This window comes from Diplotaxodon limnothrissa, linkage group LG5, assembly GCF_057381915.1.
Source record: "Diplotaxodon limnothrissa isolate DT_005_m linkage group LG5, D_limnothrissa_male_GT1.1, whole genome shotgun sequence".
In the NCBI taxonomy this organism is placed as follows: Eukaryota; Metazoa; Chordata; class Actinopteri; order Cichliformes; family Cichlidae; genus Diplotaxodon; species Diplotaxodon limnothrissa.
Window position 1 is genome coordinate 12497283 of NC_140600.1, and position 27753 is coordinate 12525035.

Here is a 27753-nt window from a genome sequence, read left to right on the forward strand (position 1 = left end):
CTGTGAAAAAACGGGAGGGAGATGGGAGAGGTGTTAGTAGTTAAGGGGGGGGATTAAGCTGGAACAGAGGTGGGAGAGGAAGAGGCGACATTGGCAGTACTGAAAGAAGGAGTGTTCCTCCTCCAGAAGAAGCAGAAGCGTTTTTTCTTTTTCTTCAGCTGCTCTTCCACGAGCACCTTTTTCTCGAGGATGAGGATTTTCAGCTCCTCGATTGTTTCGGTGTTTTGCTTCTGCAGCTTGTTGCATTTTTTCTCCACTTCTTCTATTACGGCTTGTTTTTCTTCCAACCTTTCTTTCAGCACTTTAGATGTTGCCTCCTGTTTCTCAAACTCCTGGAGAAGAAGTTTTTCTTCTCTCTGCTTATTGACCAGCTGTTCTCTCTCTTGAAGCAGGTCTTGATATTTGTGCAGTGTCTCTTCGAACTTTACCTGCAGCATCCTGTTGTTTCCCTCCATGAGCTGGAGTTGGCACTCCATGTCTCCCTGCTTTCTGTCCAGCTGCTCTTTCTCTTGCAGGATTTCTTTATTTTGTAGCAGAGCTTCATCAAGCTTTCCTTGCAAGCTTTCATTTTGTTGCTTGATGCTCTGCAGATTGGAATCCATTTCTTTTTGTTTGATTTCTTGTTCCCTTTTCTCTTGGAGAAGCTTCTCATTTGCTTGCTCTGTGCGATCAAGCCTTTTTTTGTCAACATTGTACATTAGCTCCATGTCTCGGAGATTGGAGTGCAGCCCTCTCTTCTTCGTGCTGTCTTTCATCTTCTCCTGGAGGAGTTTTCTATTTTGCCGCAGAGCTTGATCAAGCTTTCCTTGCAAGCTTTCGTTGTGTTGCTTGATGCTCTGAAGCTTGGAATGCATTTCTTTCTCTTTTAACTCCTTTTGCCTTTTCTCTTTGAGAAGCTTTTCATTTTCTTGCAGTGTGCGATCAAGCCTTTTTTTGTCTACACTGTACATTAGCTCCATTTCTTGGAGATTGCTGTGCAGCCCTCTCTTCTTCATGCCGTCTTGTTTCTTCTCTTGGACAAGTTTTTCATTTTGTTGCAGGGCTTCATCAAGTTTTCCTTGGAGCTCCTGGTTCTTTTTGTCCATGTCATGGAGATCCTGTTGTTTCCCCTCAATAATAGCTTCCTTTTCTTGAAGCTGGTATGACAACTTTTTTAGTTGAGCGCTCTTTTGCTCATTTTCCTCCATCAAGAACTTAATCTTCTCTGCGTTTCTGAGCGCTTTATCCTCCAGTTCTTCCAAACGCTTTTCCTCTAGTTCCACTTGGTCACACCAGGGAAGAGAGGAAAGGGAAGAGTCTAGTGGCTCATCCCAAGGAAGAGCGTATGGGTCAACTTCTTGTCCCTTTGGAATTTTTTGAGACATGTTGGGTCTGGATACAGTTACAATCGCAAAGGATCCAAATATTTCAAAAGGCTTTTCTGGCGAACGGTTCAATGCTGCACACATCAAGGCTGCGAGAAACGGACTAAAAGTCGTTGCTCTTCACCCCTATTTATAGGTTTTTGGATCAAAGGAAAGAATGGTGGTAAGATTCTACGTGTGTGACGTCATAATTCTGTAAGGCAATGAGGTTGTCACGTGATATTTTTGGAGGAGGGCATTTTTCAACTTGGACAAATTATCAGTAAAGTTTCAATCTCTGTTATTTTTCCCCAAAAAACGTGTTGTCGCAATCATGTTTTCTACTGTAATTGGTGCCAACAGATGGCGCAGTTTAAAGTTGGCTGTTACTCTGCCCAGGCTGCTACCATAGAAGAAGAATGTAGACCAATAGTACTTTAACGATGTCCGCTGATCGTTTCCGTGTAAATCTTAGCATTGCTTTAGCCGTCAAGCTAAAGGTTTAGCTTCATACTGCCATATTTTCAGAGTAACAAAATATTTAAACGGTCTCAGATCATGGTGAGTATTTGAAAAAATGTTTATTTAATGTGAAGCCTGTGATGTGGAAAGGTTAGCAAGCGTAATTTTGCCTATTGTGTTATACACGGGTGCTTACATCCGAGTAGTGTTGATCTTTTCTAAGGTCCATGGGTTTATCCAACGAGCAGCTAAGTCACCGTTATATCTGTAATTTTGTGTGCAACGTCTTAATGCAAAAAAACAAACAAAAAAAAAAAAACCCACAATGCGTTTTTAAGCTCTCTCTGCGTTCACTGTCTCTGCAAGTGTCAAACTTCCTCGCTTTAGCTGATGCTAACCAACATTAGCCCTTACGGTTCGTATATAAACACAACTGTCAGCCCTTCACTTTTGGTGCCGACAACATTTTGAGCATTTTCTACAGTTTGTGAAATGGTCGCCATTGGCATTACATGCCAGTAGTGTTCGCTAATTGACTTTACCGGGGATTATATTTATTACAACGTTACTGCGTGGAAGTGATCATAGTGTATGCTTATGAACGTGAGTGGTAGGTGTTATTAGTGCGACTTTACCCTTAATTAGTTTTCCCACCGGAAGTAGAGTTGTTTATGCGACGTGATGGCTAGAGCAGTCCCAAACAATCGATTGCGTTTCTTAACAGACCAATTCTCTCCAAACTTTTAGGGTAAGCTAGACTCGAGATATGGTTGCAATAATACGAACAAGAGCGCAACAGCATATTGACAATGGCGAGAACTTTAATATTTACATTGTGTTAGTGCACCCATCGCTCCGCATCCTTAACGCTACATTGATGTCGAGAGTCTCTGACACAGCTGTGCTCTGCAGCACAGACACCCTGCTTATCTGTGATTCGGCCAGACTGGTGTTGAACTCCAAAGACATGCGCGGGGTTAGGTTAGTTGGCTGTTGGTGTGAGTGGTTGTCTGAGTCTCTCTAATAACCCTCCAACAGACTGGCGACCTGTCCAGGGTGTACTTTTGCCCTATGACAGCTGAAATACAACCTGAATAAAATAAGTAGGAGAAAATGAATGATGTTTATGAACTGTAGTTAATGTAGTCAGACAATAAGTTACCGAGCAACAGGCCACAAGTCTTGGTGCAGAATCATACTAAGATTTAAAAAATAAAATGTTGGCACTGGTGTTTGAAACAGTATACTGTCAGTAAGACTGGAGCAACTGCACACATCTGGAAACTAATAACTAGAGTAGTTAGTAACATTTTGTTACTGCATCCATTTAGCCAGGTATAATTAGCATGTCTACATACATGTCATTTCTAATGTGGTCCTATGTGGTATGTTGTAGGACAGTGAAGTGTCTGACACTGACCATGTACCAGTGCCTGAGAACACTGGTATGGAGGGGGAGAACGCACCTCTTTACTGTATTTGTCGGAAACCAGACATCAACTGCTCCATGATGTAAGTATATATCAGTTTTATATTTGCAGTATGCGCAGTAGGGGTGGGCGCTAGCTTCAGCAATGTTATCAGAGGTTTTTTTTTTTAAATGAAGAGCTTCTATTTCGAGAAAACTACCAATAAGGATATATGCACAGATATAGAAAACAATACTGTAACATTTTATTGATGCTTGCAGTTTGGAGGCAGCAGTATTTGCAAGTGTAACTAAATTCCAGGCATTTTCCATCCTTCTTTTCCTATCAGCTTTTTTCTAGTTGTCAGTGTGAACCAAGGTGTCAGCAGCAGCATTATAGTGCAAAAGTAGTGACCCAGCATAGATCAAATGTAAGCACAAAAGTAGCCAAGGTAGTGTTTTTCCTGGAAATTTTAAGTGAAAGGATAAAGTAACTGCTTACCACTTTAGTTTAACAATGATTAATGAAATGTAACCGTGTAACTCATCAGCAGTCTGCACAGTATGGTCACATATTAAAACTGAAGAATATGTTGTACTTGTTGTAGTGTTTCATCATGGGTCCAGTTTTTACCCAGGTGCTTAAAGCCCTTCTTTACCCTCATGTAACACCAACAGTAACTTCCAACCACTATTTCCTGTTCCTGTCAGTCAAACAAACAGACGACAAACATCTTCTATAAACAGGAATAATGTCATTTTATCGGATTAGAAAACATCTAATCTAGCGTTGATATTACACTGCTGTTTAGTGTCTGGCTGATCTCAGTGTCACCAAAATATCTGCCCTACATGTCAAACAATGAGAGAACTTGAAACAGTACCATCACCTAGCAGCTTATTTTAATTAGTGCTAACGTTTTGTTTGCTGGCTAACATTGCTATTATTATAGTCACAGTTAATTGACTTTGAATAGCTTTATTTCAAAAGTAATTTTACAATTTCACAGCCATTTAGCTGTGTTAACTGTACATGCTGTAGGTCATAAGGCGTGCATGGATCATTTTTATAATCAGCCTCTTATCTTTTGTCCACCACAGGCTTTGCCATGATAAATTGGTCAGTTGACAACCAGGAGCCGTACACCTTAACCTCAGAGGCCAGGACATCCAGGGGCAGTGTGAACACGCACTTGCTTAAATGGGACGCAAGACGGACTATAGAGGGCCACCCGCTTGCCAGACAACCAAGTGCTGTCCCTGTCCACGGCCAGTGTGAGAAGGACTCTCATTAAAGTCAACCCACACAAAGCTGCTGGACCAGACAATATACCTGGACGCGTGCTCGGAGCCCGTGCTGACCAGCTGACTGATGTCCTAGCGGGCATCTTTAACATCTCCCTGAGTCAAGCTGTTGTGCCACAGTGCTTTAAAACCACCACCATCATACCTGTCCCCAGACCTTCCCAAAGCCTAATTCCACAATGATTGCCTGAGCCTATTCTTGTTAAATGATGAAAAACTCAAAGGCACGTTTGGGCAGTGGATCTGTGTGAAATCAGCAGCTTGCAAAACGAAATCAAAATGTGTGCTATTGATTCTAAAAATAGAAATCACAATAAAGTTCAACATTTACTAAAACCGCCATTCAGTCATCTGAGAGTCTTTACTCATGAAATTATAACGGTTAGATGAATGTATATGCAGTGATTTACTGATCAATGATAAAAGGGGAGATTTATGCAATAACGAAGACTATCATGAAAAGTATTTGGCATCTGATCTCCTGTAACCTGCGGAGCTAAGCTGTTTTACCAGCTCTGCTCTCTGATTTTTCTTTTTTCTTTTATGAAAAAACACAAGTTGTCAAAGTTATTTGTTTGCAAATGTATTTCAGAAATATCGACATACTTTTTTTAATCAGCAGAAACTTTATGTCAGTAGTGCAAAAACCTGCACTGATCTGACCTCATTTCTTCCTCATCCTGATTCCTGACCTGGGAAGGGAGAGAAATATTTGTTTTTGTTTGTCTTCTTGTTTTATTTAATTCCTTGTGGGATTTGGATCCAACACGTAAAGTATGCATATTATGCACACACACAAACACACATGCAGCTATTACCCATTTCTTGTATTCTTGAATAAAGACATTGATTTGACACATTTAATTAGTGACCAATTGTTTTTATTGTTCAATTATTAAGAAAAAAGAAAAGGTGGGGGTGGGTGGGATGGAAAGTAAAGGGAGAGAGGAGAGAAAACCCCAACAATCCCCTCTGAGCAAGCACTAGGCGACAGTGGATAGGAAAAACTCCCTTTAAAGGAAGAAACCTATGACAGAACCAGGCTCTAGAGGGGGCAGTCAACTGTCGGGACTGGTTGGGGGGTGACTGTGAAAAAACGGGAGGGAGATGGGAGAGGTGTTAGTAGTTAAGGGGGGGGATTAAGCTGGAACAGAGGTGGGAGAGGAAGAGGCGACATTGGCAGTACTGAAAGAAGGAGTGTTCCTCCTCCAGAAGAAGCAGAAGCGTTTTTTCTTTTTCTTCAGCTGCTCTTCCACGAGCACCTTTTTCTCGAGGATGAGGATTTTCAGCTCCTCGATTGTTTCGGTGTTTTGCTTCTGCAGCTTGTTGCATTTTTTCTCCACTTCTTCTATTACGGCTTGTTTTTCTTCCAACCTTTCTTTCAGCACTTTAGATGTTGCCTCCTGTTTCTCAAACTCCTGGAGAAGAAGTTTTTCTTCTCTCTGCTTATTGACCAGCTGTTCTCTCTCTTGAAGCAGGTCTTGATATTTGTGCAGTGTCTCTTCGAACTTTACCTGCAGCATCCTGTTGTTTCCCTCCATGAGCTGGAGTTGGCACTCCATGTCTCCCTGCTTTCTGTCCAGCTGCTCTTTCTCTTGCAGGATTTCTTTATTTTGTAGCAGAGCTTCATCAAGCTTTCCTTGCAAGCTTTCATTTTGTTGCTTGATGCTCTGCAGATTGGAATCCATTTCTTTTTGTTTGATTTCTTGTTCCCTTTTCTCTTGGAGAAGCTTCTCATTTGCTTGCTCTGTGCGATCAAGCCTTTTTTTGTCAACATTGTACATTAGCTCCATGTCTCGGAGATTGGAGTGCAGCCCTCTCTTCTTCGTGCTGTCTTTCATCTTCTCCTGGAGGAGTTTTCTATTTTGCCGCAGAGCTTGATCAAGCTTTCCTTGCAAGCTTTCGTTGTGTTGCTTGATGCTCTGAAGCTTGGAATGCATTTCTTTCTCTTTTAACTCCTTTTGCCTTTTCTCTTTGAGAAGCTTTTCATTTTCTTGCAGTGTGCGATCAAGCCTTTTTTTGTCTACACTGTACATTAGCTCCATTTCTTGGAGATTGCTGTGCAGCCCTCTCTTCTTCATGCCGTCTTGTTTCTTCTCTTGGACAAGTTTTTCATTTTGTTGCAGGGCTTCATCAAGTTTTCCTTGGAGCTCCTGGTTCTTTTTGTCCATGTCATGGAGATCCTGTTGTTTCCCCTCAATAATAGCTTCCTTTTCTTGAAGCTGGTATGACAACTTTTTTAGTTGAGCGCTCTTTTGCTCATTTTCCTCCATCAAGAACTTAATCTTCTCTGCGTTTCTGAGCGCTTTATCCTCCAGTTCTTCCAAACGCTTTTCCTCTAGTTCCACTTGGTCACACCAGGGAAGAGAGGAAAGGGAAGAGTCTAGTGGCTCATCCCAAGGAAGAGCGTATGGGTCAACTTCTTGTCCCTTTGGAATTTTTTGAGACATGTTGGGTCTGGATACAGTTACAATCGCAAAGGATCCAAATATTTCAAAAGGCTTTTCTGGCGAACGGTTCAATGCTGCACACATCAAGGCTGCGAGAAACGGACTAAAAGTCGTTGCTCTTCACCCCTATTTATAGGTTTTTGGATCAAAGGAAAGAATGGTGGTAAGATTCTACGTGTGTGACGTCATAATTCTGTAAGGCAATGAGGTTGTCACGTGATATTTTTGGAGGAGGGCATTTTTCAACTTGGACAAATTATCAGTAAAGTTTCAATCTCTGTTATTTTTCCCCAAAAAACGTGTTGTCGCAATCATGTTTTCTACTGTAATTGGTGCCAACAGATGGCGCAGTTTAAAGTTGGCTGTTACTCTGCCCAGGCTGCTACCATAGAAGAAGAATGTAGACCAATAGTACTTTAACGATGTCCGCTGATCGTTTCCGTGTAAATCTTAGCATTGCTTTAGCCGTCAAGCTAAAGGTTTAGCTTCATACTGCCATATTTTCAGAGTAACAAAATATTTAAACGGTCTCAGATCATGGTGAGTATTTGAAAAAATGTTTATTTAATGTGAAGCCTGTGATGTGGAAAGGTTAGCAAGCGTAATTTTGCCTATTGTGTTATACACGGGTGCTTACATCCGAGTAGTGTTGATCTTTTCTAAGGTCCATGGGTTTATCCAACGAGCAGCTAAGTCACCGTTATATCTGTAATTTTGTGTGCAACGTCTTAATGCAAAAAAACAAACAAAAAAAAAAAACCCCACAATGCGTTTTTAAGCTCTCTCTGCGTTCACTGTCTCTGCAAGTGTCAAACTTCCTCGCTTTAGCTGATGCTAACCAACATTAGCCCTTACGGTTCGTATATAAACACAACTGTCAGCCCTTCACTTTTGGTGCCGACAACATTTTGAGCATTTTCTACAGTTTGTGAAATGGTCGCCATTGGCATTACATGCCAGTAGTGTTCGCTAATTGACTTTACCGGGGATTATATTTATTACAACGTTACTGCGTGGAAGTGATCATAGTGTATGCTTATGAACGTGAGTGGTAGGTGTTATTAGTGCGACTTTACCCTTAATTAGTTTTCCCACCGGAAGTAGAGTTGTTTATGCGACGTGATGGCTAGAGCAGTCCCAAACAATCGATTGCGTTTCTTAACAGACCAATTCTCTCCAAACTTTTAGGGTAAGCTAGACTCGAGATATGGTTGCAATAATACGAACAAGAGCGCAACAGCATATTGACAATGGCGAGAACTTTAATATTTACATTGTGTTAGTGCACCCATCGCTCCGCATCCTTAACGCTACATTGATGTCGAGAGTCTCTGACACAGCTGTGCTCTGCAGCACAGACACCCTGCTTATCTGTGATTCGGCCAGACTGGTGTTGAACTCCAAAGACATGCGCGGGGTTAGGTTAGTTGGCTGTTGGTGTGAGTGGTTGTCTGAGTCTCTCTAATAACCCTCCAACAGACTGGCGACCTGTCCAGGGTGTACTTTTGCCCTATGACAGCTGAAATACAACCTGAATAAAATAAGTAGGAGAAAATGAATGATGTTTATGAACTGTAGTTAATGTAGTCAGACAATAAGTTACCGAGCAACAGGCCACAAGTCTTGGTGCAGAATCATACTAAGATTTAAAAAATAAAATGTTGGCACTGGTGTTTGAAACAGTATACTGTCAGTAAGACTGGAGCAACTGCACACATCTGGAAACTAATAACTAGAGTAGTTAGTAACATTTTGTTACTGCATCCATTTAGCCAGGTATAATTAGCATGTCTACATACATGTCATTTCTAATGTGGTCCTATGTGGTATGTTGTAGGACAGTGAAGTGTCTGACACTGACCATGTACCAGTGCCTGAGAACACTGGTATGGAGGGGGAGAACGCACCTCTTTACTGTATTTGTCGGAAACCAGACATCAACTGCTCCATGATGTAAGTATATATCAGTTTTATATTTGCAGTATGCGCAGTAGGGGTGGGCGCTAGCTTCAGCAATGTTATCAGAGGTTTTTTTTTTTAAATGAAGAGCTTCTATTTCGAGAAAACTACCAATAAGGATATATGCACAGATATAGAAAACAATACTGTAACATTTTATTGATGCTTGCAGTTTGGAGGCAGCAGTATTTGCAAGTGTAACTAAATTCCAGGCATTTTCCATCCTTCTTTTCCTATCAGCTTTTTTCTAGTTGTCAGTGTGAACCAAGGTGTCAGCAGCAGCATTATAGTGCAAAAGTAGTGACCCAGCATAGATCAAATGTAAGCACAAAAGTAGCCAAGGTAGTGTTTTTCCTGGAAATTTTAAGTGAAAGGATAAAGTAACTGCTTACCACTTTAGTTTAACAATGATTAATGAAATGTAACCGTGTAACTCATCAGCAGTCTGCACAGTATGGTCACATATTAAAACTGAAGAATATGTTGTACTTGTTGTAGTGTTTCATCATGGGTCCAGTTTTTACCCAGGTGCTTAAAGCCCTTCTTTACCCTCATGTAACACCAACAGTAACTTCCAACCACTATTTCCTGTTCCTGTCAGTCAAACAAACAGACGACAAACATCTTCTATAAACAGGAATAATGTCATTTTATCGGATTAGAAAACATCTAATCTAGCGTTGATATTACACTGCTGTTTAGTGTCTGGCTGATCTCAGTGTCACCAAAATATCTGCCCTACATGTCAAACAATGAGAGAACTTGAAACAGTACCATCACCTAGCAGCTTATTTTAATTAGTGCTAACGTTTTGTTTGCTGGCTAACATTGCTATTATTATAGTCACAGTTAATTGACTTTGAATAGCTTTATTTCAAAAGTAATTTTACAATTTCACAGCCATTTAGCTGTGTTAACTGTACATGCTGTAGGTCATAAGGCGTGCATGGATCATTTTTATAATCAGCCTCTTATCTTTTGTCCACCACAGGCTTTGCCATGATAAATTGGTCAGTTGACAACCAGGAGCCGTACACCTTAACCTCAGAGGCCAGGACATCCAGGGGCAGTGTGAACACGCACTTGTTTAAATGGGACGCAAGACGGACCTCACAGCCCTTTGTTCCTTCAGTGGGCTGGTTTCAGTCATTATGCAAATGTACTGTTTATAAGGTTGGGGAAACCTGCAGTCAGCTGAGACTGAAGAAGTCACTTGGATGAGTGACGAAACGTTTCTCCCACAAAACGCTACGTCCAGATGAACAAAATCAACTTTTGGAGATTTGCATAATGACTGACTGTCACGGTTCTGGGTCCGTTGGACCCAGTATTTTGAGTTTACTATGTTTTGGTGTAATTTTGCATCAGGGATTGTTTTCTTGTTCTCTTGTGTTAATGATGATGATGATTATGATGTTTATTATTAGAGTTTCATGTTTGTGTTTAGGATTTGTTCTTCGGTTGGGTCTGCTTAGTATATGTCTAGTTCCATGTGTCATTTTCTGTCTGTCTCTCAAATGTCAAGTCTGTGTCTTAGTATGATGGTTTCTTGTTCCTGTTTTATTGTGAAGGTCTGCGTCTTATGTTAGTGTGGGCAGCTTGGTTCCCCCCGTCTCGTTAACCCTGATCTCTCCCAGCTGTGTCTCCCTCCTGTTGCCCATTCGCTGATTACCACCCTGTGTATATTAGCCCTGTGTTTTCCTGTGCTCAGTGTCGCGTCGTACCCTGTTTCTGTTTCATGCCAGCAATAAAAGCTGTGGTTTTAGTTACATTTCGTCTCGGAGTCCTGCATTTGGATCCACATTTCCACCTGCCCGCACACAGAGCCCTGACACTGAAACCAGCCCACTGAAGGAACAAAGGGCTGGGAGGTCAGTTTATTCATCATAATTATGCAAATTCTCATGCCCATTGATCAGCAACCACTCTCATTCAAAAAGGCATCTCTAAAATGTAAAAGTGAGGACAAGTGAAGTTTTGCAAAGTACAATTAGATTTCCAGACATTTGATGATACAGTCACGTTGCACTAACTCTTAGATAAGTGGCTAGGGGTTCTCCAGAAACTTTGTGGGATCTTCTTGAGTTTAAAAAAATCTGCTATTCTGACCAGACAGCCAGCAGGGAAAGGTTTGCAATCAAGAGATAAGCTGAGAGCTCAGTGTCAACATTAGTGGGCCTGTATTGAGGAGAAAAGATCTATTCTAATAGAAGGAAATCAAACACTTAAACACTTGGAGGGGTGGAGCAGTGAGTTCAGGGTGTGGTGTTAGAGCAGGCTGACCCACACAGCTGTTCTCCATTACCTGGTCACGCCTTCCCTGCTTCAGTAGGATGCTGGGGTCTAACAGGAGAGCAGTGTGCTGTAATGGGACAAGGCAGCTGCACAAGAAAATATTGTAAATAAAATCATCCACGTGCTTACAACGCGGTGTGCCTTCTTATTGTGATTTCGTTTACAAAACTCGTGCAACATTACTGCATTACTAATTTTTCTAGTATCTGTTCTTGAGTAATTTCAGATCTCTCAAACTAGTGGCTGACCAGCTGGAGGGGTGGGAGAAAAGTCCTCTCTGGACAAAATGTCACTTTGATACAGTAATAGAGAAATGCATAGTTGAGTTAACTCGCATGCCTTTGAAGACACTGGAAAACCGAAAGGCAACATGGTGAACATGAAAACACGAGGATCTACAGCTAAGACTTGCACACAAAACTGTGCTGTAGCTGCTCATTTAAACATATGTTGGTACAGCTGCTTCAATGGACAACATAACTGTAAATGAGTGTTTGACAGAGTAACGTTTTTTTCCTCATTCGGGAGTGAATCCACAAACTTTAAAGTAGCGCCACAGGGTATGTAAACTTTCCTTGCAGAGAAGGAAACTACATATGCATTTGATGTTGGATAAATGGACACTGTACCCATGTCCTTTTACTTATATGTACATATACTTTTTATTTTACTCCAGCAATTGATCCTCCAGTTCTAACCATAGCCTCTTTTTCGTTTATTTTTTGATAACACTCATTCTTATATTAAAACTTATGTTAAACTTCTTCAAATTAAATCTTGGATGATTAGTCACTTATTTCCTGATCGATCAGCCTTTATCTTGATTTTAATCTGTCATTACCCCACTCTTTATCAGGAAATAAAGAAAATTCAAAGGTCATCTGTAAAAAAAAAAGAAAAAAAAAAAGCATGGATTAGGACTCTAACGTCAGCCACAGAGCTGCATTTAGGCATGTTGCAGTTCAAATTGAGCATCAGAATAGGCAAAAAAGGTGATTTAAGTGACTCTGAACATGGAATAGTTGTTGCTGCCAGACCAGCTGGTCTGAATATTACAGAAACTGCTGATCTACTGGGATTTTCCTCACATATCAATCTCAGAATAGGTTTTACGGACGGCTTTGACCTCATAGGAATACAACAGTAGCTCAAATAACCACTTGTTATAACCAATGTATGCAGAAGAGCATCTCTAAATGGACATCACACTGAACCTTGAAGCAGGTGGGCTACAGCAGCAGAAGACCACACTGGGTGTCTCTCCTTTCAGCTAAGAACAGGAAACCGAGAATACAATTTGAACTAAACTGGACAGTAAAAGATTGGAAAAACATTGCCTGATCTGATGAGTCTTGATTTCTACTGTAACATGCAGATGGCAGAGTCAGAATTTGGTGTAAACAACTTGTATCAACAGTTCAGCTTGTTGATGGTGGTGTAATGGTGTTGGGGAACACTTTGGGCCTCTTCATACCAACTGAGCATCATTTAAGCACCACAGCCCGCCTGAGTATTGTTACAGACCACAGTGCACTGTGGTCATAAAGTACTGTGTACTGTCTGATGGCTGCTTCCACCAGGATTACACTATGCCATAAAGGTCAGATCATTTGCAACTATTTTTTTTTTTTTTAACATGACAGCGAACTCATTGTACTCAAGTGGTCTCCACAGTAACCATCGCAGTCCACTGAGCACCCTCGGGATGGTGTGAAATGGGAGATTTGCATTAGTGGTTGCTATGATGTTAATATGGAGCAAAATCTCTAAGGAATGTTTCAAACAACTTCATCTATGCCATTGAGAATCATACTGCACAGCTAAGCTCAGAAGCCAAAATTTAATGCTTTAAATAGGATGCAGGGTATGCAAATTATCACATGATCAGGCTCCTCAGGTGCTTAGTCACCCTTAAGATGACTGTACTCAGAAACATGATGAGCAACCAGTGAGAAGTATAAAGGGCTCTATCTAAATCCCCATTTCGGCAAATCGCTTTTTGTCTGGATTTTAACTGAGATCATTTACACCTGGAACTCTGAGTAATGCAATTCTGGATGATCTGCTGCTCTCTATTCAATGGTTTTCTTGTGACTTGCCAACTTTGCTGTTGTTCAGTTGTGAGCTGTATTGTGCAGACTGTGTGTTGTACTACCTCTGCTGTGTTTGTGGTTGAGTTTCATGTATTTGAAAGACCACGGGCCTTTGCAAATAAGCTACGACTATAAATTCAGTGTTGTGTTTCTGGCACACGCTTATACTGATACACGATAAAACAATAAAACAACAAAATGAATCCACTTTCTTTCTTTCTTTCTCTTTTAAAACCTTATATTAAAAGCAAAATATTTCCATCCATATCAGTGGGCTGACAACTTCATTAACATTACCATGTAAGTCCACTTTTTCATTGATTATTAAATCTTATTTTCACTTAACACCAGTTATTTCCTCATGCTCACACAAACAGGATTTAGGCTGGCTAAAGTTCATATTAAACCAGTTTGACACGATGTAGTGCTGCCCCCTTCTGGATTAAAGGGTCACTTAACCAAGCTGTATTTTTCCAGCACCACAGGCAATAGAGGAGGATAGGTACATTGTGTTCTCATTTCTCCATCACCCCGGTATTTATGACCAGGAGGAGATAAGCACAGCGTGAACATCAGTACAAAAAACACACAATGCATAGCAACAAGACGTGAATAAATCCTAATAATACAACAGACAATTCTGTCGGAGAGAAGAGGATGAAGTGCACAGCCATTTCTGAGCATCCAGTGCTGTTGTGCTTGTAACTAACCTCAGCAAAGCCAGAACCACACACACATACAAAAAGTTACTATGCTGTTGCAGTGGGTATCATTTTACAGTCGCTCGTTATTGTTGATACTGAATTATAATGCAAAAAAGAAACAAGCCTGCAGCACAGCACAGCGAACGCCCACTAAGTAAGCATTTTTAATGTAGTTTATTTTTTTATATGCATCTATATACATAAACATTTACAATGCAGTATATGCTATAGAGGTACAACGATAGTAACACTGTAGGTGTGAGCTATAGGAAACGGGTAGAAAAGCTGAACAGTACTCAAACATGTGCTTTTGATATCATGCTGCTTGTCTGATGATGGATCTTCATTCTGAAAGGAACAGATAATGCCATTGGATGGGTTATTTAAGAGAAACTGCATCTGATTATGAGTGAAATCCTGTGGCACGAGTGGCTGAGATCACTCTAATACTGTGAGGATGAAGGTAGTTTGACAGCATTTTTAAGAAGCTTTTGTATAATAAAGCAGCCAAAGTATGATTATATCTAGCAGCATATATATACAGCATTAAAAAAGGCCCTCATAAAAATGGCACAATAACATGTTCTTATGTGAGTGCACAGTAACTGACCTGTTCAAAAATACTATAAGGTTAAAGTATATGTAAGAATAGATTAAAAAGCAAGGTCCCTCCGTACAGTACTGTGATAACATAAAGAGTGAGGCACATTCATCATCACTTGCAAAATGCACTGCATTCAACAGGAAGAAAGCAACTGGCACTTCAGAGCTGTGTGAAAAATTTCTAAAAGACTTTTAAAAAATACAAAGTATCTTCAAAATTGTTCATCCTTTGACAAATGCTTTAGAGCGGACGGCATGCCGAGGGTCATTTCTTCACTTTGCAGATTCAACACAAGAGTAAAACTGTGTAAAACTCCACAAGAACAATAATGTACACATACTATGATGATTAAAACGAACCCTTATTGGGGACATCGTGAATCACAATTTTTATACAGATAAATCATCTAACTCACTTCAGTATCTGCAGCGTATACTTCACAATATATATTCAGAATACCAAGTATCTCTCCGTTCCCCCTTTACAAGATATGCATACTACCCTGAAGCAAAGGTTATTTTTCATGTCTTTGCAGTTACCATGCATAACTGCAACGAAACTGATATGAAAGGACGTCTCCTGCAGAAGACAAAGAGTGGTTTAACAATCCAGTGGAAAGTCGGGTAAAATACACCAGAAAAGCAAAAAAAAAAAAAAAGGAAAAAGTGCAGACATCTGAAAAAAAAAGGTGAAAACAGAAGAAATAAAAATTTTTCTCTCAGGTGACGTATTTAAGGTATCTGAGCTGCTCCTGAAGGCTCTTGTGAAATCCGACTCGAGGATTCTGCTGCTCGTCTCCATACAGCAGAATTCCTTTGAGGAAAAATCTCCCAGGTGTTTGAATTGTCACTCAATATCCCACAAAAGGCCTGATGTGACGAATCCTTACTGATGGACTGAGTTCACATGCAGCAGGTAGCTTTGCTGCAGTCACGGAGTGGATGCGTCATTTATTTAACTTAGCAGATGCTATAAAATAGTGGCCTCCTCCATGGCATTGACCCATCTGAAACACAAAGAAGTGGAGCATTAGACCTTCGAACTCATTGTCTTTTTTTTGACTGGATTTGAAAGTCAGCTTATGTCACAGATCAGAGGTCAAGGTGTGTTTTTCCCAGTGTTTTTCTGTTTTCTCATAATTATGATACTAAATTGTTAATATGAATATTAACCACTTTGTTTTTTGTGGAATATAATCAACAAATTAAATCTTACAAACTAGATCATAAAACTCAGCGGCTTCTTTGTCTTTTTTTATTTAACAGGTTTGTATGATTTGCACTCGTGTACACCTTCTGCTCATTCTCTTTATCAGCTTGTTTTGATTTCAATAGACTATTTTACTGTGAAACACTAAAAAAACATGATTAGTAGTTTAGTAGTACTTTTAGTGCCATTTTTATCAGCAAAAACTTGAAGTAATCATGTATGACTTTATCCCTCTCCACATCATTGTGGAGGAATTTTGCCCACTTTTCTTTACAGAGTTTCTTCAGTTCATCGAGATTTACTGGCATTCATATATGCACAGCTCTCTTAAGGTCCCACCAGAGCATTTCAATCAGGTTGCGGTCTGTGTCTGAACTTTAAATGTTAAAAAGGCTCTCTTTTATTGTTGTGACACGCTTATATTTAACTTTAAGCAGAAAAAAAAAAAAAGGATGCAAATCTTCGTTAGGGAGTCAGAACAGATTTCACGGAGCGCCGTGAGAATGAATCCATTTTATTTGATATTTAAAAGAAAGTGCCTTGGAGTTATTTTTCTTTTTATGTCATCCCATCCCAGGAGCCCCTCAAAGGAATCCAGTTTAAATCTTGGAAGACCTCCTGCTCAAATACTTTTCAAAAATAAATATATATGCACTCTTTTGAACTGTTTTTACAAGCAAAAAAACCCGACAACCTACAAAACAGGGCTGACAGTAAGTAACAAGTGAATTCAAATAAATTGTCATGGCCCATTATAATAATTGATGCCTTTTGTAAATCTCAAAGTCAGTTGGAAGAGAAACGAATCCACTTTAACAAACACAGCCTGCCACCTCCACTCTTTGCCAGTAAAATGGGGATGCTGCAAACTGCCACGTATTTATTAAAACAAAAAGTGCATTAATAAGCTTGCTGTCAGCCTTCACTGAGTCACACATTCTACCAAAACAGATCAGCAATAGAGGACATAAATGCAGATAAACGAGTGCAAACATTAAGAGAAGACAGGAGACTTGTTAATGGTCAGTGCAGCAATCTTACACGAGAAAGCGAGAATGCATGGAGAGTACATTATGCTGCACTGCAGGAGATCAGCTGCTCACTGCCTGCTGTCTAACATACCACACATGCCTTGCTACAGCTCCCTGGTGGTCCAGTGATTAAGATTTAGAGCTCTTGTTGCTGTAGTCTGGCTATGATTGCTAGTCAGAGAATGTGCTTTTAAAAGACACTCCATGAATGTGCTTGTAAAAGCTTTTGCACTGACCTGCGAGCAGTGTTTTGATCATCTGCTTTGAAGGTGTAGTAGAGTGTTTTCTTGTGGTACAAATGGAATACGTTACTGCTTTCTTCTCCCTCTGGCCTCTCAGTCAGCTTGACGGTGAAGCCCTGCAGAGGCAGACTCTCTGAAGCCACTTTATCCTGAAGGAAGCAGGCACAAGTTAAAAATGCCAATCTGGCCGTCAGCAGCAACAACAACTTAATAAGTTGCTCGTGCTTTGAGGAAAACAAAAGACAAAAGAAACAGAGAGAGAGAGAGGGAGAGAGAGAGAGCACAGAGATTCCCTTTATTAGTCAATAAGTGTTCTGCTCATGAGGCTGAAAAAGTTAAAGAAGTGGATATGTAGTTAAATAGCTGTCATGCACTCGAGAAGAGCTGGATAAAGGCAATAAGAATGTGTGAATGTGTTTGGGGCTGGTGTGGGAGACTCTGTGCCCCCTCACCTCACTGGCTGTGAAGGTGTAGAGCACCTTGTCTTTGAGGAGGAACCACAGTCGCTTCCACTTCCTTTTGCTCTTCTTCCTGCGCTGCAAACTCCCACTCATGGTGGAGCCCTCCACACCAAGTGACACCTGCAGATAATTGTAATTTATTAGACATTCAGAAACTCTAATAACAGGGATGATGAGTCAGCTGTTTGTTGCAGCTGTAAAGACAAATGAAAGGGTACAAAGTAGTGTGAACCCTAGTGGCAATTTCTGTGCACTGCAGGAAGCAGCTGGACTAGATTCCAGTGATGCCAGTACACACAGACATCTTCCATTCACACAGCTCCCTGGTGGTCTAGTGGTTAGGATTCGGCGCTCTCACCGCCGCGGCCCGGGTTCGATTCCCGGTCAGGGAATAGTCTTTACTTTCCCCAATAATACAAGAGTATGTGGGATATGAATGTTTTTACAAGGTTTGCCTAAATATCACAGTGGTCCGTGTTACTTTGGTAATAAGAAGCAATACTCTCTTGCTTATAAAATAGTTATCAGGGTTTGAAAAAAGGGTAGAGATAACAGGCAGCGAGTAGTTCACCTGGGTCAGAGGGGATATGCTCTTTCGGGACTTCCACAGACTAGGCGGCTGCAGACTCTGGAAGACAGCGGAGAGGGGACGACTGGCCCGGTGAGTCCGAGGGCTGGAGTTATCACAGGCAGCTGACACACTTCCACCTGCAGGCAAATGCAAACTCATTTCCTTATCGAGGTAAACAACTGGAAATAATAAGGTTTACATTGTACAGTGAGTTTTGAAACAGGCACCAGGAAAGCTAAGCTTCACCTCTTTTCCTGAGCTCGGCATAACAGTGATCGCACACTTTAGCCAGTCTGTCTTTGAGGTACTTCAGAGGATATCTGTTTCTGGAACAAGCCCGGCACACCACCTGTGCGGACACATCAGTGACATCGTGATACATCTACAGTGAAAATCTCCAAAGTAACGGTAAAGTATGGTAAGATTATGTCCCCAATATCCCCAAACAAGTTTACAGCTAAACGCCAACCACGTTCGAGTGAGAGCAAACTTTGGGTCTGACCTTGCCACACGCATTGCAGTGGTGTCGTCTGAGAGTGAGGCTGAAGTCGGAGGTGCAGTTCATGCACATCATCACATGAGAAACTGGCACGAGGACAGGTGCAGCCTCGCCCAGCGCCATCCACAATTTCTCACGGGCCTGATTGGACAGCGATGTTGAGATGTTACAGCACGAATAAAGCTCGCTTTTTCAGAATTCAACTCTTAACCCTGTAAAGCCCGAACCACAAAATAATTGCCAGAAAAGTCTTTTTGTTTTCAAAGCCGAGAGAGTTTATTGAATCTTCTGACAAATACATATCATAGGAGTTGAACTGCAAGTTATTGCCAGCAATAATAAGTAGACAGGGCTTATAAATGGTAATTTATTTAAAAAGTGAATCATCAAACCCTTCTCTTAGCTAATTCTGCACCCTTTCTTACAATGACTCAGATGAAAGTTCTCTTCTATGACAAATCGTATTGTGTTACACTGAAGTTATTTTTCCTACCTCACTGCAGGGCCCGCCAAATGTGCAGAGTCCCGCCGCGTGGTCCGCTATGGCTCGACTTAGCGTGTGGAACCAGTCCTCCCTTTCTCCAACAGAACTGAAGAGAAATACAGAAATACAACACACCTGATGCCCCTGATGTGCCTGACTGAATGTGTAGATTTCTTTGGAAACGACAGCCATTGTTCACATCAGAGTTCTGAATGTCAGCGGCTCACCTGGCAGAGAGTGTAATAGTGATGTCGGACACCTCAATCTTAAGACAGTTCAGCACATTGCCCAGCGTGGGTTTGCTCACCTGTGTGTGACAAACAAGACCAGATCACAGTGCAGTAAAAAGCAAAAAAGCAAAACGTGTTTATGAAACTTGGAAAAGTTCATGTACCTTCATCCCTGACAGAGACAGTGTGTTCTTGAGCCTGTATTTCCCATCCTGCTGAGGGTAGGTGTACAGCATTATGTCGTTCATCTGAAGGAGAAAAAGGAAAGAAAATATAAGAGGTATAGAAAGATTTCACTATTTGAGATATGATGGCTTATTCTCACAACATTTACTGAAACTGCCAACATTAAAAAAAAAACAAAAAAAAAGAGAAACAATAAATTAATTCATAGTATTTTTTATTAACTGATTTATTTGTTGACTAAACTTTTGATTCGTTGTAGATTTTTACAGTTTCTTCTCCTGATGAGAAAATTATTTACCTCGGATGTAATATCACCTGCTAACACAAGGTGGTAGTGTTATATGAACTTAAGCACCACAGCTGCCCAAAACAGCACCGAGGGTAGAGCTGGTTAAGTACTAGGCTGTGTTTTCACAGCACACTCACCTCTGTGCATCCTGTCAGCACAGAATTCCCATGTATGCACACAACAAAATTAGGCATTACTGTAAGGAAAATGTTTATTTTCCTGTCAAACCTGAGGTATTTGAATCCCCTGAATTCACCAAGAGTCTATTGTGTTCTCACAACACAGACAAAAGAAATGACATCATCGGTCACACCTTATGTGTGCTCTAAACATCCGCTGGGGCCTTATAAGCAGCATCCAGGAATTCTCCACCCTGCTCTGGACTCCGGGGCTCCCCTCGCCTTCACAGCCTTCTTAGGCTACGCTGAGAACCAGAGCTGGGTGGAACTGGCCTCCTTCACCACAACAACAACACTAACAGCAGCAGTAACGCATTTCATTGGACGACTGGCTGGAGACAAAACACTGCATGATAGCCAAGCCCGAGCCCTGCCTACGACCTCTGTGCTCGAGCCGCCGCAGCTCTTCTGCTCCACCCTGCACTGCTCATTTACTCATTCCACAGAAATCCAAGCAAGCGCCAAGTTAACAGATTTCACAGACATGACCCACGAGACGCAAATTATATCCACTTGAGCAACCAAGACATTTACTTTTTTCGACAGTGGCATTTCATCTCCTTCCCTAAAAGCATCACCTCCTTTACCTGCCCCTTTTACTCTTTCCCTCTGACATCTCTCTAGATCTCCATCCTCCCTCTTAATCCCTCCTCTCACTCACTCAGCCTGCTTTTCTTTCTTTTGTGAGCCCTGGCTTGTGACATGGGTGCTGCTTCTCTCTGTCACAGAGGTGGTTGATTGCTTTCATCGGCGCTGTTTGTATTTCAGTTTCCCATTAATAACACCTGAACCTCTGGAGCTGTTGGCTTCAAGGGAGCAAATAGCTTTATAGTCCTAATAGCCTACAAGTATCAACCACTAACATTTTCAAGCTAGAGCTTATCAGTTTAAAAACAGCAAGAGACTGATGGAAGAGAACAAAATGAATCCTGAGTGTCTCAAATGTTACATGCTACCTGGAACACTCTATGGCAAATATGCTGCCCATGGAAATTCATAACATGAGACAGCACTGATTGCACATGAAACAATAGATGGGACTTCTCTATTTCACATTATGTGTTTGTGTAGCACCACCACCCCTCCTCCCTGCATTCTACAGGGTGTCTGGCCTTCACTTCGCTGTCAGTCCCCTCCCAATACACAGGAAGTCGGCATCCAGTGACCCACACCAAACATCCTGTAAGGAAGTGGGGCCCTGGAAAACAAGTCCTGGGAGGGGAGGAGGGGAGAGGAGGAGAGTGGAGAGGGAGGCCCTTGGCTAGATGGGTGTGGTGTTTAGTCGAGGTCTTACAGCCTTGGCCTTGTGCCCCCCACCCTTCCCCAAAACCTCACCTAACTTGTGGCACAACCCTGTCCAACATTCCTCCACATTTTCTGCAGACTACGCCAGCATTCATTTTAACATTACCTAAATAACACTGCAGGTGTTTTCTGTCCTCGTGCTGTCCATCCACACCTTGCTTAAAACCACACGAGTTTCTTTTGAACTCTAACTGAGATGGCACTTTCCAAAGATACTGAAATCACGAGGCTTTGTTTTGGTAAACGTGTGTGAAATAATGCAAAAAGCACTTGAAAGAAAGGTCAAGCTATAGCCAAATGTTTGATTAAGTCACTCAGGATAAATATTAAATACGCTACTTTGAACAAAGATTGGCACCCAACTGATTTATTGGTGAGGTAAAACTATTGGCTGATATTAGATATTTACCAGTCTTTCAGCAAAGGTTAATAAGGCTAATACATAAAAAGAAGAGATGGGAGAAACAACCTTCCACCATGTTACGAGTGTTTACATTGCACAGTTTGTCCACCACATTTCCTTTAATCTTTCCTATGATTAGCCTTTTTTAAAGATAAGCTAGGCTAATCACAGCTAATATTAGACCATTTCAAACTACTGAAGAAACAAAATAGTGAAATACTTTTAAGCTTTAACACCAGTAGTGTCCGATGTAATGCCATTACCAGAAACAGGTGCCGAGGTTGCCTACTTTTCCTGGAGACCTTCATGAGTGTGCCCTCTTTGACAAACATCTGCCAAAAGAAACAGTATAAAAGCTTTGCATGTTAGGTTGATGTAATGTTGTTAACTAATCCTTACAAGGGTGGGGGGGTCATGACCAGTCTTTTTTATGCTTTCAAAGTGACCTCAGAGATCTGGCATTCAGATTTTGGTGTTGCTTTGTTTTTGACAGTGCAGCAGTAACGCTGTCAGACAGAACTACACGATGCTCACCCTTCCAGGTTTCAGAAGGTCCCTCTTCCCTTTCACGCTGTATTCAATGTGGACCAGACGCAACAAGTTTTCCTGCAGAAGAAGAGAAGCAGGAAGTTAGCGAGAGAGAGATTATCTAGTGATTGATGGAAGAGAAGACAAAGAACTGAACCATCCCTGTTTCTCTGTGTCTGCCATCCCTCACATTTTTAGTATCACATCCCTTTCCGACTCCCTCCCTTTCATGCCCAAAGAGAGATGTGCTACCACCGTCTGTCAGTCTCTGTGTGTATGTGCGTGTGTCAGGGCTTGTGCACAAATGAGAAAAAAAGTGTGATAAACACAGGAGGTAAGCCAAAGAGCCACATGGGAGCTCAGCAGTGAGGTGGGGTTGCCAGTTCATTCACAAACCATTCCCTCCCTTATAATTATCTCCATGAAGAGATAATGTGTGTGTGTGTGTGTGTGTGTGTGTGTGTGTGTGTGTGTGTGTGTGTGAGGGTGGGGGGGTCATATTCACCCTTTACACTGCTCCCTTTGTAATAAACACCTGGGACTTTCTGATGACATCATCTTTCCTTGCCTCTTGCGTAAATCAACAAGCTAAATGCCAAAAAAAGAGGAACAGAGCTCCCCTTCACTCCTGCAAGTCGTTTGGAAGAAGGATTCACGTGGGAGAAAAACCTCAGCTGTCTAATCTTGTCACGCTTGAAAATTGTTCTTTCATTGCCACGCAGAATAAAGACGCAGCAACTGCAACGGTGAGCTGTGAATATGTCAAACTCAACAGGGGCTACACAGTCTGAATGTAAACTCGCGGGGTGTATCCTGACTCAGAGACTCACCCCCTGTTTCAGATTGTCGTTGGCCTGGTCGGCTACCTCGGACACAATCACCAAGGCAGCTGCAACACAAACAGAGAAAGAAAAAGAGAGAGTGTTGGAACTTGGAACCGTCTCATTGGCTCTGACACAACAGCCAGGCACCGATACAGCTGCGTGCAAGTGTGCACGCGTGTGTCAGCACAAAGCATGCAGATTTACCCTGAGTGTCCTCGTATTCTTTGGAATCAGGAGAGAGGTTGTTCAGGTAATCTGGAGAAATCAGAGAGAAGATATGAAAACAAGACAAGGTAAAACAAGGTTAAATCTGAATTTGCAGGTGTGAAGCATCTACAGTTGTCTGGCCATAACTAGTGGTACAAATTAAACTGTATCTTTAAGTCCAACTTTTGCAAAAATACACACTGTTGAAAATGAGTGGTGGACCCCAGACAGCCCCAGCCCAGTATAACTCCTGGGATGCACAATACTATGCTGAGTGGCTACTGTTAGCTGATGTCAGCAAACCTGGCTGGTTAAGCTGCCACATAATTGCTCCAAGTGGAAACAACAGCTCATGTTAAGCATAAATAACACTTTGTCTTACAATTAAATATGTGCATATGTGCGTTTATGTGTTACCTGTGAGTAGCATGCGGTATTGAAGCACTCTCACTATAACCTGCAGCAGCTGGTGTTTCAGTGGGACTTCTGCTTCTTCTGGGCTTCTTGTCTGCACAGACACACACACACATATTGGAAATTTTAGAGGCTTGTAAAAGATCATCCATGACTAGTCTACATGGAAAAGTTTTTATTAGGGGTCATTTGTTGAATTGTACACTGCAGACATATTATTTCCGCAGAACAAAATTATTGTGAAATTAAATACCTTCTCCCACAAAAGATCTCACCCACATAAGAGTGCAACGGTGCCCCTGAGCTACACACAAAGAGCCGCTTCTCTGGCTCCCAAATAAGGTTAACCACTATTAGTCAGTGTTGCAAGTCAAGGGCACAAGTGACCAAAGGAAACCTATGGGACAGGATGACCTTAAAACATCTTTTCCACCAGTGTATAAAAACCTGAAGCGACTCCCATTCTTCTGCTCGGTGCAGTCATTTGCAGGTGAAAGGGGACAAAAAGTGGCACAATCAGAGAGAGCTTTAGAAAATCAATCAGGATCTAATTGTCTCTGACAGGTATTTATGCCCTAAGCGGTGGAGAAGCAGTGGGGTCTGTGTACTGTCTGTGTACACACACACACACACACACGCACACACAGAGTTTTTTTTCTAATCCAATGAAGTCCCATCCTTCATTAGCGAGGCACAGATAGCACCCTGCGGGAAACAGCATCTTCATCTTATTTACACCACACAAACGCATACACACTCGTGCACACACAGGAGCCCACGCAGACACAAACACCAGCTCTATCATCCAATTTCAGACGCATTCACACGTGCGTGCAGTGTGCAAATGATGGATCCCTTCCCACGTACACCCAGGCCGTGGTTGGTGATGAGATAACGCTGATTGGGGCTCTAAAAGGGGAGGGATGCGATATGACTTAAACACACCGCTTTGTCTTCATTATCTGAATTGCAGGAGTCAAAAAGTAACAGAAAGCTGAGGCCTCTTCTAGTGACGTCCACTCACCTACTCCTAAGGTTTCCGTGTATGAAGGTGTGGTTGGTTTTTTTTACCCCTCAGCTTCAGCCTTTACTTTTCTGTCTTCCTTCTTTCCTCCTCTCCCACTGATCACTGCATGATGCATTGAGAACAATAATAACTAGCTCTCCATTCTGTTTTCAGTGCATCCGCTCCACTCAAGTGTTGCTTGTAAATTGTCATCCAATTGACACTTGTAAAGAGGAAGTAGCTTTCGAGAGATGGTAATTAGCCTGCAGTTTGTTTGGGTGAGACCAAACGAAGGGGGAGAGAGGAGCGAATGTGCGATGCATTGTGCTGGCAAATAAACACCTCCACAGAAACGCAGAGATAAAAAAAAGAAGCCCCACACCTCTCACACTCTGTCACGGCCAGCTGATTTGCTGCCTGCACACAGAACTGATCTAATTGGGGAGTTGTAAAAGAGGCTGTGGCTCTAATTAGCTTCTGTCTGCCTCATTGCCCAGCTGCCTTTACAAGGATTTCACTCCATCGCTCTCTCTTCCCCCTATCGCTCTCTGTCCACCTGCTGCACAGCCTCCCACTGTCCCCCTAGGCTTCTGGCACAGGAGGAAACACGCAGCGTTTACACACATCTACGCTACCGCATGAATACTAATCCAACCCGAAGTGCTGTGGAAGGAGATTTCTGAAGTGTTTGCAGTTGAATGACATCCATGCAATTTGTGAATGACAATCGCCCTGCAAAGACAATCAGACACACACATGAAGGGACACAAATGAATTGGTAACAGAGGTAATGGGTAACACACAAGCACACCACGCTGTGTTGGCTCACGTGGTAAACGAGCAACACTGGCCGTCCAGAGGAGACTGTAATCCTGTAAGGGTCGAGCAGTGATCTGATCAGGGTCTGTGGCTACTTTATCACTGTCATCACCACATCCACAATGAAATTGCTAGCACTTATGCTGCAGCACTTTGGCTTGTGGCATTAAAAAAGCAATTGGCCGGGAGAGTGGAAAAAAGGAAACGGAGGTGTTGAGGGGAGGTAAGCACTGAAAATAGCCAGATCTAATGAAGATTGACTATTTTTAAATGCAGAAAAAAGAACAGCAAGCTGTGAGTACAATTACCCAAGTCAATGCTTGTGCTTTTTTGTAGGTATAATGACTTGAGATGTGCCACACAACCAGTATTAAACAACAACACAGCATCTCTCAGGAGCAGGAGCAGGTACAGTGTGCCTGTATGATTGTCTTTGCTCTCCCTCAGCCCTCTTTCCTCCTGATTACAGTGGGGTCACAATCACCATGTAACTCCCAAAGCAGTCCTTTGGTACAGCACAGCATTCATCACCCACACATAATGCCCTGGTGTGGGACTGTGGGAAGGACAGACTCCAGGTTACATGCTTATATGTAATAAGGGAAAAGTAAATGCAGGTTGAATATACAGTGACAGCTGGAGCGATCCTCCCAGGAGAATTTAATAGCGACTGCCACTCCGGGTGATACTTTCGGAGATGTAAGGCCAACCCCACATAAATCATTCAGACCAATCAAGCCATTCACGGCATATATTCCGGGTAAGCAGCAGTTTACGATGTGAGAAAAGGAGCTTATAGCCCCTTCATGTTGAGGCACGTAATTGACTTTGATCAAGGATATTTAGAGCCGAGCTTGTCCAAGTGTGGAAACATGTCGCAAGATTACGAAAGGTCGGTGTTTACTGTCCGTGGCTGCGAGTCATTTCTCAACTTCGCTCCCCCCTATTTATATTTGATCGGACAGAGCCAAAGTTTTTCTTTCTGGGAAGAGGCAGCTGCTGTTGAATATTCATGAGCGAAGACAGTTGGTGCCTTGTCCATTCATTTTTCTTATCAAACCACAAATGCTCGGAAGCATTGTGTCAGGCACTCATGGCGAATCAGCACACGGCATGGAGCTGGTGACGCATGCATTTGGTTACAGAGGAGCTGAGCTGAATAGGTAACATGAGGCAGTGCTTTCTAATGATCTGTACTCTGATGAAACCAGAGGCAGATGAGGCTTATATAAAGACTCAATCATTTGAATGCTGTGTATGTGGGTTTATCTATATGCTTTCTTAATATACTGCGTCTTACTCAAAATATGTCAGTCGTGGTTGTTACCCGCTCAAGCTGTACATGTTCATATTCAGCATGCACAAAGTAAGGATTATTAAGCGGACCATGCGTACAATTTTTTGAAAACAGTGATGAAATTAGACCACAGATCCTATTAGACTGAGCCTTTGCTGATCCCTTCACCCAAATCCAACCTCCTGGATGAAGAGACACGCTGGCAAAACAGTGAGTATTTGCTGTGGAGTGGGTATAGAATATGCGAGCATGGCAGCAGAAAGGTCAGTTAGATGAAAAAGAGAGGGGATAGAGGGGGTTTAGAAAGGCCAGCGTCTCCCTGTGGAAGCTGGGTGACAAAAATAAAAGCAGAGAGCTGTAAAGTAAGCACCAGGGGAAACACTAGGTTTGATTTCTGCACCCTGATTTACTTTCCCTCCATGAATATTTAAAGTAAACCTGAGATTTTACTTTTGTTTATGTTTTAAAAAAAAATACTGGATCATTTTTAGTGAAGGCAGCACGGTGACAAGGTGGTTAGCACTGTTGCCTCACAGCAAGAAGTTCAGTGAGTTCAATTCCACCATCAGGCCAGGGTTTTCTGTGTGGAGTTTGTATGTTCTCCCCGTGTTTGCGTGGGTTCTCCCTGGGTGCTCCAGCTTCCTCCCACAGTCCATAGACATGCACTTAGTGGGGATAGGTTAATTGAAAAACGCTAAACTGCCCATAGGTGTAAATGTGAGCGCGAATGGTTGTCTATGTGTTAGCCCTGCGACAGACTGGAGACCTGTCCAGGTTGTACCCTGCTTCTCGCCCTAAGACAGCTGGGATAGGCTCCAGCCCCCCCGCGACCCTGAAAAGGATAAGCGGAAGCGAATGGATGGATGGATGGGATCATTTTTCTGAACCCAAGCTTGCAGAAACAAGAAAACAAAGGAAAAATTGCAACAGAAAGAGAAAGTTGGCA

At 42.1% G+C, this 27753-nt stretch overlaps 3 protein-coding genes and 1 non-coding gene across 5 annotated transcripts in view; 1 reads left to right on the top strand and 3 right to left on the bottom strand.

Moving 5' to 3' along the window:
• Positions 1 to 1448, bottom strand: LOC146631701 (uncharacterized). The gene has a single exon (XM_085353870.1). The coding sequence runs from the start codon at positions 1446 to 1448 to the stop codon at positions 54 to 56; it is 1395 nt and encodes a 464-aa protein (XP_085209996.1). The 3' UTR covers positions 1 to 53.
• Positions 1449 to 5604: 4156 nt separating this feature from the next.
• LOC146631702 (uncharacterized) lies at positions 5605 to 7052 on the bottom strand. Its single transcript, XM_085353871.1, has one exon. The coding sequence runs from the start codon at positions 7050 to 7052 to the stop codon at positions 5658 to 5660; it is 1395 nt and encodes a 464-aa protein (XP_085209997.1). The 3' UTR covers positions 5605 to 5657.
• Positions 7053 to 14214: 7162 nt separating this feature from the next.
• The window catches only part of fgd5a (FYVE, RhoGEF and PH domain containing 5a), a 32417-nt gene continuing 18878 nt past the window's right edge, over positions 14215 to 27753 (bottom strand). The window contains exons 8-21 of one of the 2 annotated variants that reach the window (XM_085353067.1): positions 23689 to 23779; positions 23269 to 23319; positions 23071 to 23129; positions 22247 to 22318; positions 21976 to 22044; positions 19515 to 19598; positions 19348 to 19427; positions 19130 to 19226; positions 18640 to 18777; positions 18384 to 18486; positions 18138 to 18274; positions 17585 to 17686; positions 17100 to 17254; positions 14215 to 15629 (exon numbers count right to left, since the gene is read on the bottom strand). In XM_085353067.1, coding sequence (XP_085209193.1) covers positions 15593 to 15629; positions 17100 to 17254; positions 17585 to 17686; positions 18138 to 18274; positions 18384 to 18486; positions 18640 to 18777; positions 19130 to 19226; positions 19348 to 19427; positions 19515 to 19598; positions 21976 to 22044; positions 22247 to 22318; positions 23071 to 23129; positions 23269 to 23319; positions 23689 to 23779 — 1275 coding nt within the window. In that variant the 3' untranslated portion in view covers positions 14215 to 15592. Of the gene's footprint in view, positions 15630 to 17099; positions 17255 to 17557; positions 17687 to 18137; positions 18275 to 18383; positions 18487 to 18639; positions 18778 to 19129; positions 19227 to 19347; positions 19428 to 19514; positions 19599 to 21975; positions 22045 to 22246; positions 22319 to 23070; positions 23130 to 23268; positions 23320 to 23688; positions 23780 to 27753 lie in introns of both variants that reach the window. The other variant, XM_085353066.1, reaches the window with a different exon arrangement.
• Positions 17887 to 17958, top strand: trnae-cuc (transfer RNA glutamic acid (anticodon CUC)). Its single transcript has one exon. It is a non-coding gene; the product is annotated as a tRNA-Glu (tRNA).